The 18,467-nt window shown below is 43.0% G+C and overlaps 1 protein-coding gene across 1 annotated transcript in view; it reads left to right on the top strand.

Annotated features, from left to right (window-relative positions):
- T265_05812 (hypothetical protein) overlaps positions 1 to 18,467 on the top strand; it is a gene marked incomplete at both ends in the record, with an annotated part of 75,479 nt that overhangs the window by 55,145 nt on the left and 1,867 nt on the right. The window contains 6 exons of the mRNA XM_009170919.1: positions 3,153 to 3,733; positions 4,567 to 4,780; positions 5,499 to 5,702; positions 9,027 to 9,159; positions 16,319 to 16,479; positions 16,511 to 16,636. Coding sequence (XP_009169183.1) covers positions 3,153 to 3,733; positions 4,567 to 4,780; positions 5,499 to 5,702; positions 9,027 to 9,159; positions 16,319 to 16,479; positions 16,511 to 16,636 — 1,419 coding nt within the window. The remainder of the gene's footprint in view (positions 1 to 3,152; positions 3,734 to 4,566; positions 4,781 to 5,498; positions 5,703 to 9,026; positions 9,160 to 16,318; positions 16,480 to 16,510; positions 16,637 to 18,467) is intronic.

Here is an 18,467-nt window from a genome sequence, read left to right as displayed (position 1 = left end):
CTGCTTCAATCTTTCATGAAATATAAACCTGACTCAAAGCCACCATATCAAGCATTATTTCACCGTCACTATGCTGGGCACAAGCAAATCCAAGGCAGAAGCTCAACTGGATAACGTGTTGCTGGCATCAAGTAGCTGGTGTGTGAATTATAATGTTTCAAAATGCCCTGAAACCCTGTTATTTTCCATACTTTCTGACTTAAGACTCTAGCAAGGACGCACAAGCTTATTGTATCTTTCGTCCCATCTCAGACAGTTAAATCAATGACTGATGTAGATCCTGAGGCCAGTTGGAATTAAGTTGTCTACCCACACCCACAAGTCTCTCGATACCATTTTCAGGTATTATGTGCCCCAAAACGTAGGTAATTTGCCGTTTGATCCTCGGCCGTAAATCATTGATGTGCCGCTGGAAGGAGCGTTTCGCTTTGTTTTTGACTACGTTGTTATTCGCCCTAATAAATCAGCCCATCCCATTCCAGTTTCAACACATCTGTTCTTATTCTGCACAAAAAGTGCAGCATTTTATTTTGATTTGTTACTTACCGGTCCATTTGGCTCGAAATTAGCCCAAGTGCTTGTGCCAAGGGCTGAAATAGAAGCAATAGAGAATACCTATCAATTGCACTGGTGTAAACGTTACTTGGACGACATCTATGCCACCAGACGTGGAGAACCGTGTTTGGATGAAATGCGTACTCACTTCATTCGTGGCCCCATTACAATCTTCACTTTCCATACAAAGTCAAAATTAAACCGTTTTGGTGGGTTTTTGGTACTTTAGTCACCGGAGAGGTGGAAGGAAGAATGATCCGCTCCATCTACCGTATATCTAGATGGTACCTACCGCTGCTAAAGCTTTCTCGGCTCCTGTTAGGTAGAACGCGAATTATTACTGATGCGTAAAAATTATCTCAGAGTTAGAAACATTTGCACACCAGATACGATGATAAACGAACCATCGATATTCACGACGGTAACCTGAAAAGTTCGTTTTGCAGCGCTGTAGGCTACGCAAACAACAGAAAAAAAACATTTTCCTCCATCTGTCATAAAAGAATTAATGCTATTACCGGATGTATTGAAATGATTTTGAATGCCGCACTCCAGTGGCACAATAAAGATTGCTGTGGCAGACAAGGAGAATGCGGCTGCTACGGACAAAAGCGCCTCGATTAATTCTCCAAAAAACAAATTGTAATTGCTCATTCACCTGCAGTTTCCACGAACGTCATAGTGGTAGATATAAAAGTGGCCTTGAAACGGGTACAAAAGTATATGTGCCCCAAAGTATTTCATGTATGATGGCTCAGGAAACCGAAACAGGTTTGCTGTAATTCTTCGCAACCTAGCTTCCTCGATTTTCGGGCACCTAATTCTCTCTTACCACAACTGGTCATTGATTATCACGAAAATGTTCAAGACAAGTGAGTGGCCTTGGTTACTGACGTTTCTTGAGGCCATTCTCATTACTACGCAAGGGCCGTCTGTTATAATTTTGCCGTAACTTTGCGCAAAAATTCCTCCTCGTGTCCGACCATCCCATCATTTTTTACTTTTAATTTCAAAGTGGAATATTCCTCGTCTATCTTCGGTTGTTTAGCCTATGTGAAATGGCATCATTCCGCGGAAGTGCTCTACCGATATCTTCACTGATATTCACATGAAATTTCAATTCTAGTAGCAACCAGTTCGAAATTAAGTCTCAAAGTCCTAGGAAATCTCGTTTCTGCGATTTCCTCAGATTTCTGACAAAAATCCACGAGCACGAATTAGTGTGCATTTGAACCCTATGGAGATTGGCGAACATTTTCCACACCCCACTACCAATTAGTATCAAATAAAATTACACCATCAAAATAAAGTTATTCCATAACACACTATCCCCTGAGGTCGCTGAAAATTCGACAATCTACGACCGGTTTTGCCCTTCTTCGGGCTCATCTAATAAACGCAGCCCCCGAGTTTCCGTCAACCTTATGTTCTGCTTGAACTCAAATTGTGCGGAATTAGCGAAATACATTCATTTGAAAACAAATTTGGTATTGCAATAGACCCACATGGAACCCATCTAAATCCCTCGTTTATGATGTTTCTAAGCGTCTAAATGTGCTGCACCAGGCCGCCCCACGTGGTACATGTATAGATATAATATACAACTCATAAGATCAGCCTGTATTTGAATGTCGAGAATCGCGATACTAATGCTTTGTCACCAGCAGCTCTTAGCCTACAAGTATTTGGTTGTTTCTGATTCCAAAACTTTCTATTCGGTGAACATTGCACCCTTTTACAGCCAATTGCAGATGATAAATTCGCATCTGGACAGGACACATTATTAGATTGGATTGCCACAAAGATTAATCATTTTGAATTCCGAGAAGTATCAGCATCCTCAATCACGAACGGCGGTTGGTAGCATTCAGCTCAGGCGACGATGCTACTCCCTTGTTTGTTTAGCTGAGTCCCACTTATCCCGGATAGTGGGAGTCGTTGCGGCTTGTCAACCAAACCAATTTAGTGGGGATGGAGAACCCCTGCTGACGTAGCTCCCGGTGATAAGACTGCGTAAACGGTAACTGACCCAATTTGTCATCGGTACTACTGATCAACTCTATATAACATGTGGCAAATGATGAAATCGACAAATTCTAATCTCTCTTTAATTTAGTGTGAGGTGTGTCACCAAATAGAGGCGAACATATTTGCAGATTGGGACCTCACAAACGACGAACCATATGGAAGAAAGATACTCAAGGATGTACTCGTGCGTAAGCATTATCAGCACTATTTCTCGGGAACAAAGTGGCACCTTCTTGATACTATAGTCGACAGTGTCACGAAAGCTGAGCGACAGCGGAGTACTTTTATCCAGAAAGTATGACACGTATCGAGTGTATCACATTATTGCTGAGCAGTAAAGAGTGCGAACACAATATCTACAAGTGCATTACAGCGGGTTCACTAATGGTCGTCAGGACAAGTCATTTAATGGCACAGCAGCCGTTAGTTTTCTAATTATCATGATTTATTTCGAGATCCCTATCCCAGCACACTCTCAGCTGAACAACCTTAATTTGTGTGAGCCGAGAGCCCGTTCATTATCTGCAAAATCTACTGCACAGATAGTTCGATTTTTTCTGTCCTGTCAGATGAATCAAAAATTGAGAGAGAAAGAAGAAGAAGTGTCAAAATGGAGAAAACTGGCGAAAGATTTGGAAAATGAGTTAGAAGAGTTGAAACAGAAAACGCTGACCGAGGTGCAAATGGAAGAGGAAATCAGAGCCTTGAATGAAGAGAACGCAATTCTGGTGGAACATTACTTAGCGGAGATGGTTCTGCGAAAAAAGTATTTGAATGTGATTCAAGATTTGAAGGGGAAAATCCGGGTGTTCTGTCGAATCCGACCGGCAGCGCTAACAGAAGTCACCAGAAAAAACCCCATTGTCGTTTATACTCCAGATAAGCATACTGCCCTGGTGAAAGTTTCCAGAGGACTGAAGGTTTTTCAGTTTGATCGAGTCTTTGGTCCCAACGCAACACAGGAGGATCTGTTCGAGGAAACCACAAATCTTGTCCAATCTGTGATCGATGGGTACAATGTTTGCATATTTGCCTATGGTGAGACGGGCAGTGGTAAGACGTACACTTTGGCCGGGGATAGGGAACATCCTGGGTTGGTCTTTCACTGCGTTGACTATTTGTTTGAGCTTCTGGATGACCCATTATTCAGGTAAGCATAATTGTTGTTATCTTGTACGAATGCCGATTCGAGCAGGTCCATGAAACTTCCGTCAGAATTCTAACAGTATCCTCTACCGTCCCGGGGACATCTGTAACTGCTGACGTTGATCGACATAGTCCGAATAGTTCTCAAGTTCGAGAAAATTTTGAACTCAGTTTCATCTCACAGAATGATTTCAAATAAATCGAAAAATCTGACATTGGACCTAAATCCATAGCGCTTTTTATCACATGTGAAGAACAAGGGCTTTGTTGGACCAACTCTGTCTGTAGTTCCATTCCACTTACGGCAATAGACTGCAAAAAGCAGCAAAAATGGAATCAAACTTTCAAAATTCCAAGTGCTTTTAATATTTCAGGACACTACCAACAGTTAAGATGTGCTCCCCAATGAGGAACACCTTCGACTGGTTAGTCTGACAACACTGTTTATACTGCCGGATATGAAGACACAAAAATCTTGCGTGGGGGTTGAATGTGCTACTACGGATGAGTTCATGAATTCCAGACAAATCCAAAAGAATCAAACAGCGAGTGAAAGCACAGAAAATTGTAAACAGTAGTTTGCCAGCCCAAGCACGGTGACAGTGAGCACTAGCAATGCACCAAACAATACGCGGTTGTTGTTGCTCATCAGCTTCCTGAGGTTTCCACCACACATTATCACAAATTTGTATCCACTGAGGGTTCCCTGTCATGTATATTAGCGCATGTGACAAGTAAATCATTGCGGGAGTTTGTGTGCCACATCCGCCTGACTGATATGCGGTGGTCGTAAATAACAGAACGCCGCGGGATGTTGTCAGATGTCTGGCTATTCAGACTTATTTTACTGCCATTATGTGTTGGATGGGTGTTGGCAGGACGTGGAGAAGTCTACTGTGGCGAGGACAACTGCTACGATTCGCTCCAAGTCAGTGAAGACGATGACCAGACCTTTATCCGCAAATCTTATCGAAAATCGGCTCGTGAGCACCATCCGGACAGACAACAAACTCCCAACGCCAAAGCAGAGGTGGAATTAAATCTACACAAGGTAAATATAGCCTAAGAGATTCTAATGGATGAAGAACAACGGTGCGACTACGATCACACGCTCGACCACCTAGAAGAGACACACTTCAACTACTACCGATATTATGGAAGCTTACATTTTTTCCTGATCTAAGTTCAAACTTTCTTTTATATTACTATCCTACGGTTCCTTGTTAAATTAAAAAGCAAGGTTAGTGTTCATTAACTATAAAAACAAATTCAAAAAAGATGTAAAGTGGAAAGAGAAGGTGGGGACACGGTAAGCCCTAAAACCCCACTACAGCAATTCTCAATAGCCTACATATTCTGACAACCTGAAAAATAGCTGGCGGTATGAGTGCAATTGATTTTAGCCTGTAACCGTATGACGCAGAAGTGTTAAGAAATATCACAGGAATCCTTTCCTGGATCATGTCGCCAGCCTAAAGGCATTCCATCAGGCTCCGTCACCGCTGCCTTCGAAAGAAGCCTATGACCACATCTGGGATCTTAAGACGTAGTTTTTGCATAAATTAAGATAGATGATTCAAAAGCAAATTGTTTTATTTGGAACATATGGAAGTAAACAATTATACTGTCTAGGACATTTTTTTCGGAGTTATATGGTCTTAGAGAACTTGGTGGTAGATACAAAATTGCTCGAAGATACCTCGATCTCGTTTACTTTGCATACTTTTGTGCATTTCAGGCTAGAGCACTACAACCCTAACCCTTTACAGGGGTGGAGGCAGTCTATAGCTAACCTTTCAGTATTGGTCCTATCCCTTGAATGGGTGGATTGCAATACCTTATTAATCTGTTCTTGTTTTTACTTTGCTGCACACGTGCACAGAACAAAATCCTATTCGGATGTCAGCGTTTCGATAATGGAAATGTACGACGAAAAGATACTCGACCTTTTGATTGATTATGGAGCATATGAAGTAAGTACATGGATTTTCGACCCTGGATTTTGTTTCGATGTACTGCGTATCACTCGGCCGAGTGGACGTAGAAATAACGTGGCATACGTATGGTCTTGTTTTTTAAATATACCGAGATACGGATAAACCTCTTCATCGTGATCCTATCGTTGCTTTATTCTCGTTTTATGGTATACGATTAGGTTAACATAAGCCGTCTAATCTCCCCGTAACTTTGAAGCTCCAGGAATGTAACCTTCGCTATTCTTGAATAGCAGGCGACAAAATTTTGAAAATTGTCAGCACAGCTCATTTTTCAGGATAGCTTCCGAACTGTCTCTCTGTGCAGACTACAATTATTGTAAAATGTGGCCAGTAATCCACTTGAGTAGCATTTCTATGGTCCGTTTCTATCTAGAATGCCCGACTGAATATCTGGGGGGAAGTGAACACTAAGTCATTTCCCTACTGATTTTCACTCCTTTATTCACATTAAGACTTCTAAATAACTTATGGTTGTTTGATAGCGAAGCATCAGTTCTGAACACCGATGTTGCAGTGTCGATAATGATGATGCATGGTGTAGGATTTTTTGTTTAAACTTTCAGACACATTCCGTTAGAAGGACTTTGGGACGATTAACTTCAGTAATATCATTCCAGTAATTTCTGTGAAAGAGAGTCAGTTTGTCCAAGCTCCGCTTTTGGATTGCAACCAGTGGGCCTTACGTGATCCACCAGAATCTGGCATTTCCGCTTCTTGGTTTGTAAATGCATTGTTGCATTTTCAATGCTGTATTGGGGCAAGAAAAGCATGAACTCCTGTGCGCTAACCCCGATTACAAGTACGGAGCCGATCAATGTAAATTGGAAACCAAACACCTTAAGAAAACAACGGTGTTCTCTCCAAATGCAACAGACCACAGAAGAGCGATGCTAATTTCTTTTGCCGATCGTTCTGTTCAGCCATGCAATCCGGAGAAGTTATACAGTACTACTGTCTAAATGAGACTCATAAGCGGATGACCAAATTTAACTCAGTGCATTAATAAAAAAGTAAGAACACTGTAAACGCTCTCACCAACCAGCGATCTCTGGGTTATTCAAAACGTATCACGAATAGTGTTTGCACTGAGCATCGCCACTTCGTAGGCAAAATGTCGTATACGCACGCATTAGCATCAAGCAAATGACGGTATGTTATCTCTTATAGATGGTAACTGTCTCCACACACGTGTTACTGGCATGGCTACCGAGCAGCCGGTTACAATAGTGTGACGTTTCAAATCCATGAATAGTCCATCAAACTCCATACGCACAACGGCGTTTGGCTATCTGTGAGCATTTTTGATGAGTATTGTATTATAGTTTGTGAATGCAATCATTTTCCGGAGCAACGTGGAAAACATTCACAAATGAGACAGCATCTTGTCGAGGTGTTATGAATTCAATATTATGAGCAGATTGACGGCATTATCATCTCTGCTGCCGTGTAATAAAAAAAGGAAATGCTGTTGCAGGATTCATAGAATTCACATCACTACCGTTTGACCAGTCGTCATCCTATCCCAACACAAGTTTTCGCTGAGTCCACAATAGGGAGAAAAGCACAATACTCTAGTTTTACTCTCAATAAGGCTTCTTGAAACTGTATATTCTCGTCCGTTCCGGTCATCTTACATGCGAGGAGGGAGCGTTACCACTATTCAATGAGCGCACGCTGGACGCATTTCAGTTTTCACATCTGAATGTCTGTTCGCGCTTGATCGACGTGACTGATTAGCCTGACCCCAGTAACCGCCATGGCTGTTTCGATCGATCGACTCGCCAGTCAAGTGGCGCACGATCGCCTGAAATCTAGTGGATAATTTTAGATTTTTTGCAGGGCTTGTTTGTAGAATTCAGAGTCACATCCCCATGGTTTTAACATTCTCTCTCCCGTCTTGGCGTTAGTATTCTGTTTAGTCCGCATCAAAGCGCTGGACTTGAGTTTCGCTCCTATTAAGGACCATCAGCAGTGCGTATCCTCAGCAGTGCATATCCCACTCAGAGCTAAGCGCATACCTGATGAAGCTTGATAAAACCCAGAAAATATGCTTACTGAGGAGCCCGAATTGCTTACAAACTTGCTTGGAAGAATCCGATTTCCAAACCGCTTTCTGGAGAAACATGTGCTACATAGCCCCTAAACATGTTGCCTACGGTCCAGCTCGAAAATCTACGCACTCACGCTGATATTTAAGAGAGATTCTGCAGCGAAATCCTGGTTCAGTGACTACAGACAGTCTTTGAAAGGAATCTAGCATGGAAAAGTTACGGATCATTGACACTCAAGCTCTTAGCAAGCAGTATTTGCAGCATTGGGCTCACTTGTGAGGACCAGAACGCACAACAGCCTGTTATTATCAGTTCTATGTTAGTTCACGTTCCCGCTAACGGGTATTGTGTCAGGGTTACGACGGCCCGTTTTGGAAGCCAACTAGGACTGTCCAAAGTGATTACATCCAAGTTGTTTGGCAGTCGTGATGAGACCAGTATACCACGACGTACCTAAATCCTGTGCCTAATTCTGCGCTCTGAATAGACGTTAGTACTCACGAGGGTATTTAATTGTCTTTCACCTCCAGCTGACACTCCAACACAAACTGACGAACAGTTTGAACTTTTTCCAGTGGTTTCATACTACTTCGTCCTCAATCATTCCCTTGTTCAGTTTAACCTATCCCATAATGCTTGAGCCAGAAGCTGAGACATTCGGGTGTAACCTTCGCTTACCATAAAACTTTTCGGAATACAAATGTCAGTTTTCTCCAGTAGTTTAAGCTCTGACGGAAGTGATTCTGATTTGTGAAATCCGGACTGGAATTTTCTGTATCTGAACTCTTATGCCGAATCGGTACGTGTCGCGCATAGGATTAGATGACCATGAACTCATAAATGTTTGGTTTGTTATGAAAAAGCTATCCAAGTATCCTTCATCGTGTTTGTTGATTTGTGACGTAATTGATTTGAAAATTCCCTTAGAAGTTTCTTTGACTAAACAAGTCATTTCATCGTGGTATTTCGGTGCTTCCGAACTTATGGATATATCTTCAAAACATTAGTTCTGATGTTTGCTTTTCTTGTGTGAGCCGACTGAAGCGACGTTGCCGGTCGTAGCCTGGAACACCCAGGCCACCCAGTCTTATAGACAGTCACAACCTGAGGAATAACATGAATGCCAAATTGCACCGTTTGACAGCCGTACCCCCAATACTGCTCTGCATATTTGTATCCAGTTACAAGCAGCTGACTGCGAGGCTAAACATGAGACGTGACAGTCCTTTTTCTGCGAATGATCTTGTAGGACCTGCCAATCCAACCAGACAACAATGGTGTTATGTGTGTTGAAGGTGTTGTGCAAAAACAGGCTACCTGTGCCGCCGAACTTTACGAACTCTATCAACGGGCATGGCACAACCGACGCATGGCAGAAACAAGTAAGAGAACACAGTTGTTCAACTCCAGTACCTAAACCCATCTTCCATTTTGAGAATAACCAATAAACGAACAATCAGGTCCACTTAGTCTCCATAGGACTGTCTGCTGCAGATTGTAAGATAACTAGGGCATACTGTTTTACCATTATTTTTACCACAACAGTGTTCAATGAAACTAGCTTCGTATCCTCAGCAGTGCATATCCCACTCAGAGCTAAGCGCATACCTGATGAAGCTTGATAAAACCCAGAAAATATGCTTACTGAGGAGCCCGAATTGCTTACAAACTTGCTTGGAAGAATCCGATTTCCAAACCGCTTTCTGGAGAAACATGTGCTACATAGCCCCTAAACATGTTGCCTACGGTCCAGCTCGAAAATCTACGCACTCACGCTGATATTTAAGAGAGATTCTGCAGCGAAATCCTGGTTCAGTGACTACAGACAGTCTTTGAAAGGAATCTAGCATGGAAAAGTTACGGATCATTGACACTCAAGCTCTTAGCAAGCAGTATTTGCAGCATTGGGCTCACTTGTGAGGACCAGAACGCACAACAGCCTGTTATTATCAGTTCTATGTTAGTTCACGTTCCCGCTAACGGGTATTGTGTCAGGGTTACGACGGCCCGTTTTGGAAATCAGCTAGGACTGTCCAAAGTGATTACATCCAACCGCTTTCGAAACATGTGCTACATAGCCCCTAAACATGTTGCCTACGGTCCAGCTCGAAAATCTACGCACTCACGCTGATATTTAAGAGAGATTCTGCAGCGAAATCCTGGTTCAGTGACTACAGACAGTCTTTGAAAGGAATCTAGCATGGAAAAGTTACGGATCATTGACACTCAAGCTCTTAGCAAGCAGTATTTGCAGCATTGGGCTCACTTGTGAGGACCAGAACGCACAACAGCCTGTTATTATCAGTTCTATGTTAGTTCACGTTCCCGCTAACGGGTATTGTGTCAGGGTTACGACGGCCCGTTTTGGAAATCAGCTAGGACTGTCCAAAGTGATTACATCCAAGTTGTTTGGCAGTCGTGATGAGACCAGTATACCACGACGTACCTAAATCCTGTGCCTAATTCTGCGCTCTGAATAGACGTTAGTACTCACGAGGGTATTTAATTGTCTTTCACCTCCAGCTGACACTCCAACACAAACTGACGAACAGTTTGAACTTTTTCCAGTGGTTTCATACTACTTCGTCCTCAATCATTCCCTTGTTCAGTTTAACCTATCCCATAATGCTTGAGCCAGAAGCTGAGACATTCGGGTGTAACCTTCGCTTACCATAAAACTTTTCGGAATACAAATGTCAGTTTTCTCCAGTAGTTTAAGCTCTGACGGAAGTGATTCTGATTTGTGAAATCCGGACTGGAATTTTCTGTATCTGAACTCTTATGCCGAATCGGTACGTGTCGCGCATAGGATTAGATGACCATGAACTCATAAATGTTTGGTTTGTTATGAAAAAGCTATCCAAGTATCCTTCATCGTGTTTGTTGATTTGTGACGTAATTGATTTGAAAATTCCCTTAGAAGTTTCTTTGACTAAACAAGTCATTTCATCGTGGTATTTCGGTGCTTCCGAACTTATGGATATATCTTCAAAACATTAGTTCTGATGTTTGCTTTTCTTGTGTGAGCCGACTGAAGCGACGTTGCCGGTCGTAGCCTGGAACACCCAGGCCACCCAGTCTTATAGACAGTCACAACCTGAGGAATAACATGAATGCCAAATTGCACCGTTTGACAGCCGTACCCCCAATACTGCTCTGCATATTTGTATCCAGTTACAAGCAGCTGACTGCGAGGCTAAACATGAGACGTGACAGTCCTTTTTCTGCGAATGATCTTGTAGGACCTGCCAATCCAACCAGACAACAATGGTGTTATGTGTGTTGAAGGTGTTGTGCAAAAACAGGCTACCTGTGCCGCCGAACTTTACGAACTCTATCAACGGGCATGGCACAACCGACGCATGGCAGAAACAAGTAAGAGAACACAGTTGTTCAACTCCAGTACCTAAACCCATCTTCCATTTTGAGAATAACCAATAAACGAACAATCAGGTCCACTTAGTCTCCATAGGACTGTCTGCTGCAGATTGTAAGATAACTAGGGCATACTGTTTTACCATTATTTTTACCACAACAGTGTTCAATGAAACTAGCTTCACTAATGCTTCACTAATGGTTTTTCAGGCAGACTGTTAGCTATAAAGACACTGGCGCGTGATTTTCAGCGTTTATTGTCGGACGGTTGCTTACTAACACTCGCCCTTTTTGGCCAGGGTTGAAAAAGTAAGACAAAGTTACCGTATCTTTTTAAGTGGGTTCATGAATGAACCAGTAGTCAAGGGATGGATAAAACAAATTATGTTGACCCCGGAATGATGTATCTATGATCAAAGATGTCAACAGCAAGGTTTGCAAAATATGTGATTGTCTGCATCTCAACACTGCAACAACAAGACGGACAGCACATATTCTACAAACGCCTATCGGAAATGATTACATCTACAGATGACTACATCGTCATCAAGTGACGGTAGCGAAGCATCGGTGAACACTGATACCATACTGTCGATGATGGTGATGATGACTACATTTCACTTTCGGGCAGTTTCATTATTTCGGTGCGCAAATTTGAAATTTAACCGTTTAGAGTTGGATAAAAAACATGACACCGGACGATTACCTACGCTGTATGCATTGTCGGAAACTTCAATACAATAAAGGGCAGACACCGCCTGCCATATGGACTCATCGGAGAAAAGCGTATAGCCATCCAAACCACTACAACGTAATGGGAGACAAGTTTCTGCACTAAGCTGGCAACAACAGTGGTATGTGAAAGTGTTTGTAGTGTGGAGGACGTTTCCGTACATGCCAAAGTATGTGCTGCACTTACAAAACTGAAGTGTATCGGAAAAACAAGCCGGTAACAAGCGGAAACAAGCCAGACGCAAGAAAGACCGGCAGTTCTCGGGGCAATTTTGTGAAGCTCCAACGAAAAACCTGATAGATAGATAAATTCCCAAGATTCCAGTATAGTTGTTTTGGCCGCAAATAGACAATAGAATGAACGGACGACGGCCAGCCGATAAAGTTCACAGCGCCAACTACTCACCAGAAAAGTCCATGGAGTTCCTACTCTGTCATCCATCCCATCCTTCTCGAGCAATAATGACAGGTTAGTTCCCGCAAGTTATTCAACGATCTAGCTTAAAAATCCGTTCAGCGTTAGTACAAACACACCTGTCATTTACTTTCGCTAGCTAGAGGAAGTAGCTTAAGATATGGTGAGAGCAGTTTGCTTGAAAATTCATTTTTGTACGTGATTTGTCAGTTCACATACAGTTGAAGTAAAATCCACGCAGGCAAAAGAGTATGTCACCCGGTGTGACCATCCTGTTACCACATTCATGAGTGAGATGTGGAGTCTAGTGAGATGCGGATTGTTGATGACTCCCAAAGAGAATGAAACGGTCGTACAGTGCCCCACCACTTTCCACTGGAATTTCACAGGTCTTCTCATACTACCGTCAGTACCAACATTCATCAGTAGATGAAAATTCTACGTTTTAGCAGAAGCATAACCCTCCACACCGAGACCATGGACCCCTCGTCGTCCATCGCGAAGCGCTTGATCACGACGCATCATGTGGCGGATCCGAAAGCGGAATGTAGGATTACGTTGTAGGATCCTAGCCGAGCGATTTGAGTATCAACCGGTATTTTCATCATTGTGCAGCAGCCGGTGCCGTGAGTATAAGAGTTTCTGGCTGAATCACGAACACAGTTCATGACCATTTGAGCCTTCTGACCTATATAGAACATTTCGCGCTCCCTGGTATTACTACGCTGGCAGTGTACATAACTCTCCGTTTTACCTGCAATAACGAAGAAAAGCCATTGGAGTGTCCAGGTCCCTCACAGTTGACTTCTCGAGGTGTTGAGGATTCGAATATGAATTTTCTCAGACACTTATGTTCAGTCAGTTTGTACCGGAACTCAACATAATACACTGGGTATTCGACTAACAGTTAGGCAGTGGTGTGCTGTGCGTATTTCTGCATTTCTCCGCGCACCCAACGCCCAGTGATGGAGACATACGAACTGTGAAACCTAACAAGACATTTGATCGCCTTGGTGTAACCAATGCTTCCCCGAATTTACCGAGATTGTGGTGTATCTGAATGCTGTTACGTCATAACAACTACGCGGTGGAAAAACTTAATGATCCGCGAAAAAATTTCCGGTACCTGATCATCTTCACAGTAAAAGTTTACACAAGGCCCTTCAGGCGGTTCCAGAACACCACTTTTCTTCAAGGAGGGGATCCTAATTGAATGGAGTGCACACTGATCAACATCAAATTTGCTGTTCAGGCCATTTGAAGCGGATAGCCGAAAGGGCGAAATTGAAAATTTGGGTCAGAATGCAACCAAGAATCCGACACTGGAATGGATGGTAGTTACGTTCGAAGATACATTGATTTAATGTTAAATTGTCTGGAAGACTGGGATGCCTGGATAACGCTATTCTAAGTCACTGTGGTAAATTTCATGACAGGACGTGTCATAGTACTTCAAAACAGGAAAGCAATTCGTAAAAGATATAACTCTTCAGATATAAAGCTTAAAAAACGATCGGCACACATCCACCATACCACCAAAAGGAACCACCAGGACTGAGTTGCTGTCAGAGTATCCAATCATAGACAGACACAGTCCATATGCACAGGACAGTTTCGATCTGCGGAACTTTCAGTCAGTAAGCCTGAGTCCTGACATTGAGCTACTTCGAACTCCGTCCAGATATATATTCAGCCTTATATGCACTTGTGGAGGCACATACGTTAGTAATTCAGTCTATCGGCCGGACAACAACAAAAGAACTAATCCATTTCCTAGTCACAACTCACGCCATCCTGTGGACAACACTGTCGGTGATCCTACCTTTACTGAGGTACCACCAGTTTATCCATTACTTCTTTAAGGGTGTGCTGATGATGACACTGAAAGACACTAGATTATGGAAGATTGGTATCGCTTGGAGAACTGGGGGGTAGCTCTGACACTTCAGCAGCACAAGTTTCGTAGGTTAGTGAACGCTGCTCTGACCCTTTCAATCCAGGAAGTGATTCCGTCTTTCGCCAGACCACAGGGACCTAGGCAGCTGCCAGGTGCAAAAACCCAACTACTACAACGATCGGTTCACTTGCAAGCAGGAAGTTTGGGTTCAATCCCACCCAAACAATAGTAACACTTCACTTTACGGGTATGAAGCGCAAACCAAACTGTGCAGCAGATTTATTTAGGTTATTTGAAGCGGTCTGCATTCCCAAAGGGTCCGGTCCAAGAAGAGCATTGTCGGCCTACCCAATGTACGTGAACAAACATCCCGGGAGCGCTTCGATCTTAGACGTGGCACAGGTCGACAAAGAGGATTCAAGCAGCTTTGAGTGGCGAGTTTGGAGAGGAGGGCAGACAGAGAACATCCTTGCTTGACAACACTGGATTCAGTGGACCCAGGAGAGAGTTTGTCATAGAAGCGTATGCGGCCACAAGAGTTATATAGTCTTTATAAGTGGCAAGAATTGAGAAGGAACAACCTTCATCACCAGACACTGCCGCAGTTTCTGACGATCGACGGAGTTAACTGCAGATATGAGATCGAGAAACGCGACGCCTGCTGGTCGCCGGAAGGAGTGTGGCAGTTCCAACACTTGCCTAAGGTGGGAATATGATCAATGCAACCTCTGTTCGAGGGAAACCCAGCTTGATCCTCGTGAATCTAACCCTCCAGATGACGGATCAACCCGCGTAGGATAATCCCAGAGAACACCTCGGAAGCTCTGGTCTCTAGGCTGATGTCCAGATGGTTTTCGCACGATGTTCTTGCACCCTTCTTGAATTCAGGAGTGTTGAAATGCTCTATTCTATGGGAACTTTTCCCACTTACCATACCGTGTAAATTTTGGGTTCCTGTACCAAAGTGTGATCCTGGAACTTGGGAACCCCATTTCTGTATCAAAGTCGACTTCCTATGAGTGTGATCCTGGAACTTGGGAACCCCATCCTTATTTGTTCCATCTGCAGTTGCGTAATCAGTTTAGAAATGGATTCGGGTAACCAAAAATATTTCGCCCCGCCCAAGACGATCGTTTCATTCGCATGATGTGGCGTCATGCGGCTGGGAAATTACATAAAAAGGCGCACGCAAATCTGCTCCCAATTATGACAGTCCGAAAGTGGTGATAAAGAACGGAACACTAGCACATCCAGAAAACCCAATCGCCATTATGGTGCTCAACGGTATTATCTGCAACCTACTAGGTCTGTCCATCTCAAGTTACTTATTCATTGCAAATAGATGCATTTTTTACTATTTATGATGATGAACACCAAATAAATTCGATACCACAAAGGAGTGCAATATTATCTACCCACCTGTTACTTCCGATTGACACTGGTTGCTGCTCAAGAAATCTGTAAGAACTCGGTCGCCTTATGTGTCTTGCTCAAGATCACACTTTTTACTCGAATAGGCCTTAGGCCGTTTGAACAATTGATTAACTAGCCTAAAGATGTTCAAATTTTTCAGCTGCATTGACTATCCAAAATTTCTACGCATCGCAAAAAAAACATCAGACAGACGCCACGTTAAAGTATGTAATAGTTCAACCCCCCTCCCCCGAAAAAAAGGTGGCTTTGTCCCGAAAAGAAATCGACCTCATGGAGACCATGCAACAATGTTCCCCGTTAACGGGAAATTCCTACAATCCCTATTGCCATCCGAAAATAAAAGAAAATGCTCCTCGGTAGCACCACTCTGTTCCGGCAAAGGGGTAAGGCGGGTTGTGTGCAAAGATGATAGATTTGCTAAGTAAGTTTGGTGGATAAATATCGACTGATCCACACTGCAGATCAAAACAACGGTACCACCGTCACTATCAGAAGCGGTAGATTCAGAGGCCCAAAAGATTGCAGTCGTTTATCACACTGCTGCCTCCTAGCTTCCGCCAAAATTCTTGGATCCCAAGCCGGATAACCTTGAAAACAACAGGAATTCCATCGATTTTTTGGTAATCCATTGTATACGCCCCGAGTGAATCCGATCGCCAACATGTCGATTCACCTGTTTCATGCATAGGGCTGGAGCACAATAGCACAAGGTCCCATTTCATCCTCAGCATCATGGTGATGGTCACAAACAAAGTAACAAAAACCACCTACCGCGGCAAGTTGACTGCTATCGATATGGCTGGCAGTGAACGGACGACAACGACAGGATCGACTGGTGAATCCCTGAAGGTGAGATTTCTAATTTCATCTCTAATTCTAGTTTAAAGTCCATTTTGTATACGAGAGAAATAACGATCCGGCAGATAGGTTTTACCAGGATAGTGCCCCTGAGTATGCTATGTGGACACCATCAACAAACGGAGTTGGTGAAATATTGGTAGCTCGGGTGAGTTTATTGGTTGTTGATCAGGTGGCTTGGCGAACAGATCAACAGCCATCTGATCAACAACCAATAAACGCAGTTGCTTTTTAAATGGGCTTCTGCATGCAGGATTCGATCCAAGTCAATAGTGTTGTATTCAGGTCAAATAGGGTTGTATGTCACGAGCGCCGAATTGCCGTGAGATCTTTCACTCAGGGCTTGACTCACAAAACCGGTACAGTTGAGGTACTGTATAAGAGTGTAACGGAATGACCACATGAAACAACGGGACATATTGATATACACTGGAAAGTCAACAAACCACTCACGAAAAAGTTGTCGGAGAAGCTGTTGTTTTGCGGCGGAATCGACATCCTGGATGAAATCCACAATCATTCTTCTTTCTAGTTAGCAATTCTTTGTCCATGTAAATGCCACCAACTGACTTAGCTGAGCTGTTTGTTCGCAATTTAAGTCTTTCTGGTCAGCATATATAACAAACGCTTACATGTAGCTTCACAATAGACTGTGGCATATCAGCCTAACGCATGCTTTCGGCGTTTCAATCCCTGTTTACCGGTAGATCCGTGTCCCAAATGGCTAAACTACCTTTAGACATGAATATTCTCTCTAAAAATGTCAAACTAAGAACTTCTGTGGGAATTCTTATTCATTCAACATCAATCTGGATGGCCGATCTTCATGAGAGCTTGCCCGAAGCAGTCAACGGAGCGTCAAGCGATGGTAGTCGGTAGTATCAATCCCCCTCGCACACACACACACACTACAACGGAATCATCGGAATAACGAAAAAAGGCGGCTGCAGTGAAAAACACATTTCAATAAGGGTTGTACCTGAACTGTCTCAACACATGAAATAACCAACCTAAATCCCGAAGCAATATGATATCCATTGACAGAAAAAGGAATTTGTTGGCATTGGGGCCAACTGTTGATCGCTCAAAGAGTCAAAGGTAATAAAGAGCATCGGTTTTACCCTGATCCAGATTCATCGAAAATGAGTAATTAACCGTCTAGACTTGACATACTACTCATAAGGTTGCTGAAAAATTCGACAGCCCACGACCAGTTACGCTCTTCTTGGGGCTCATCAGGTAGGCGTAGTCCCCGAGTTTCCGTCGGACCCATGTTATACTTAAACTCCAACTGGACGAAATTCATCAACTACTCTCATTTGCACATTCAACTGAACTCAGCTGAATCATCTGTTTATGATCGCTCTTCTTGGGCTCATCAGGTAGGCGTAGTCCCCGAGTTTCCGTCGGACCCATGTTATACTTAAACTCCAACTGGACGAAATTCATCAACTACTCTCATTTGCACATTCAACTGAACTCAGCTGAATCATCTGTTTATGATGGTCCTCTTCAACTTGATATACTGCACCAATTCGCTCATGTTTTAGTTAGTAGTATGTCACATCTAGATAATGTTTTGCGAAATGTCGAATATCGTACAAATTGTAGCATTGGGCTGGCGGGTGTTGCATATTCAGTCAAAGAAGACTGACATAGACTCAGCTGGACTCAGTTGAGTCCCCCTAAAACCAAACTAGTGTGCAAATAAGAGTATGTGGCAAAGTAATCATCGCATTATTATTTTACTTCTAGTATCCAAACGTAGTTGCCATTCCAATGATATGGTTGCTCATGTACAATGACTAGTGTGTTTTTAGATTCGCAGTACTATTGATCTTAAATAATGTTATCCAAGCTACCTACTTTTGGTTGTCAAAACTAAGCCAGTTCCAAGGAAAAGTGTCTCCAGTAGTCATAAATTCCTCCACCTTCTCTGATGAAGTTGACTTTCTTCTCATTCTACAACAACGTAGCGG

The sequence above is a fragment of the Opisthorchis viverrini genome (assembly GCF_000715545.1).
Source record: "Opisthorchis viverrini unplaced genomic scaffold opera_v5_112, whole genome shotgun sequence".
Lineage (NCBI taxonomy): Eukaryota > Metazoa > Platyhelminthes > Trematoda > Opisthorchiida > Opisthorchiidae > Opisthorchis > Opisthorchis viverrini.
The sequence above is the reverse complement of the archived record's forward strand: the minus strand, read 5'-3'. Positions and strand labels throughout refer to the sequence as shown.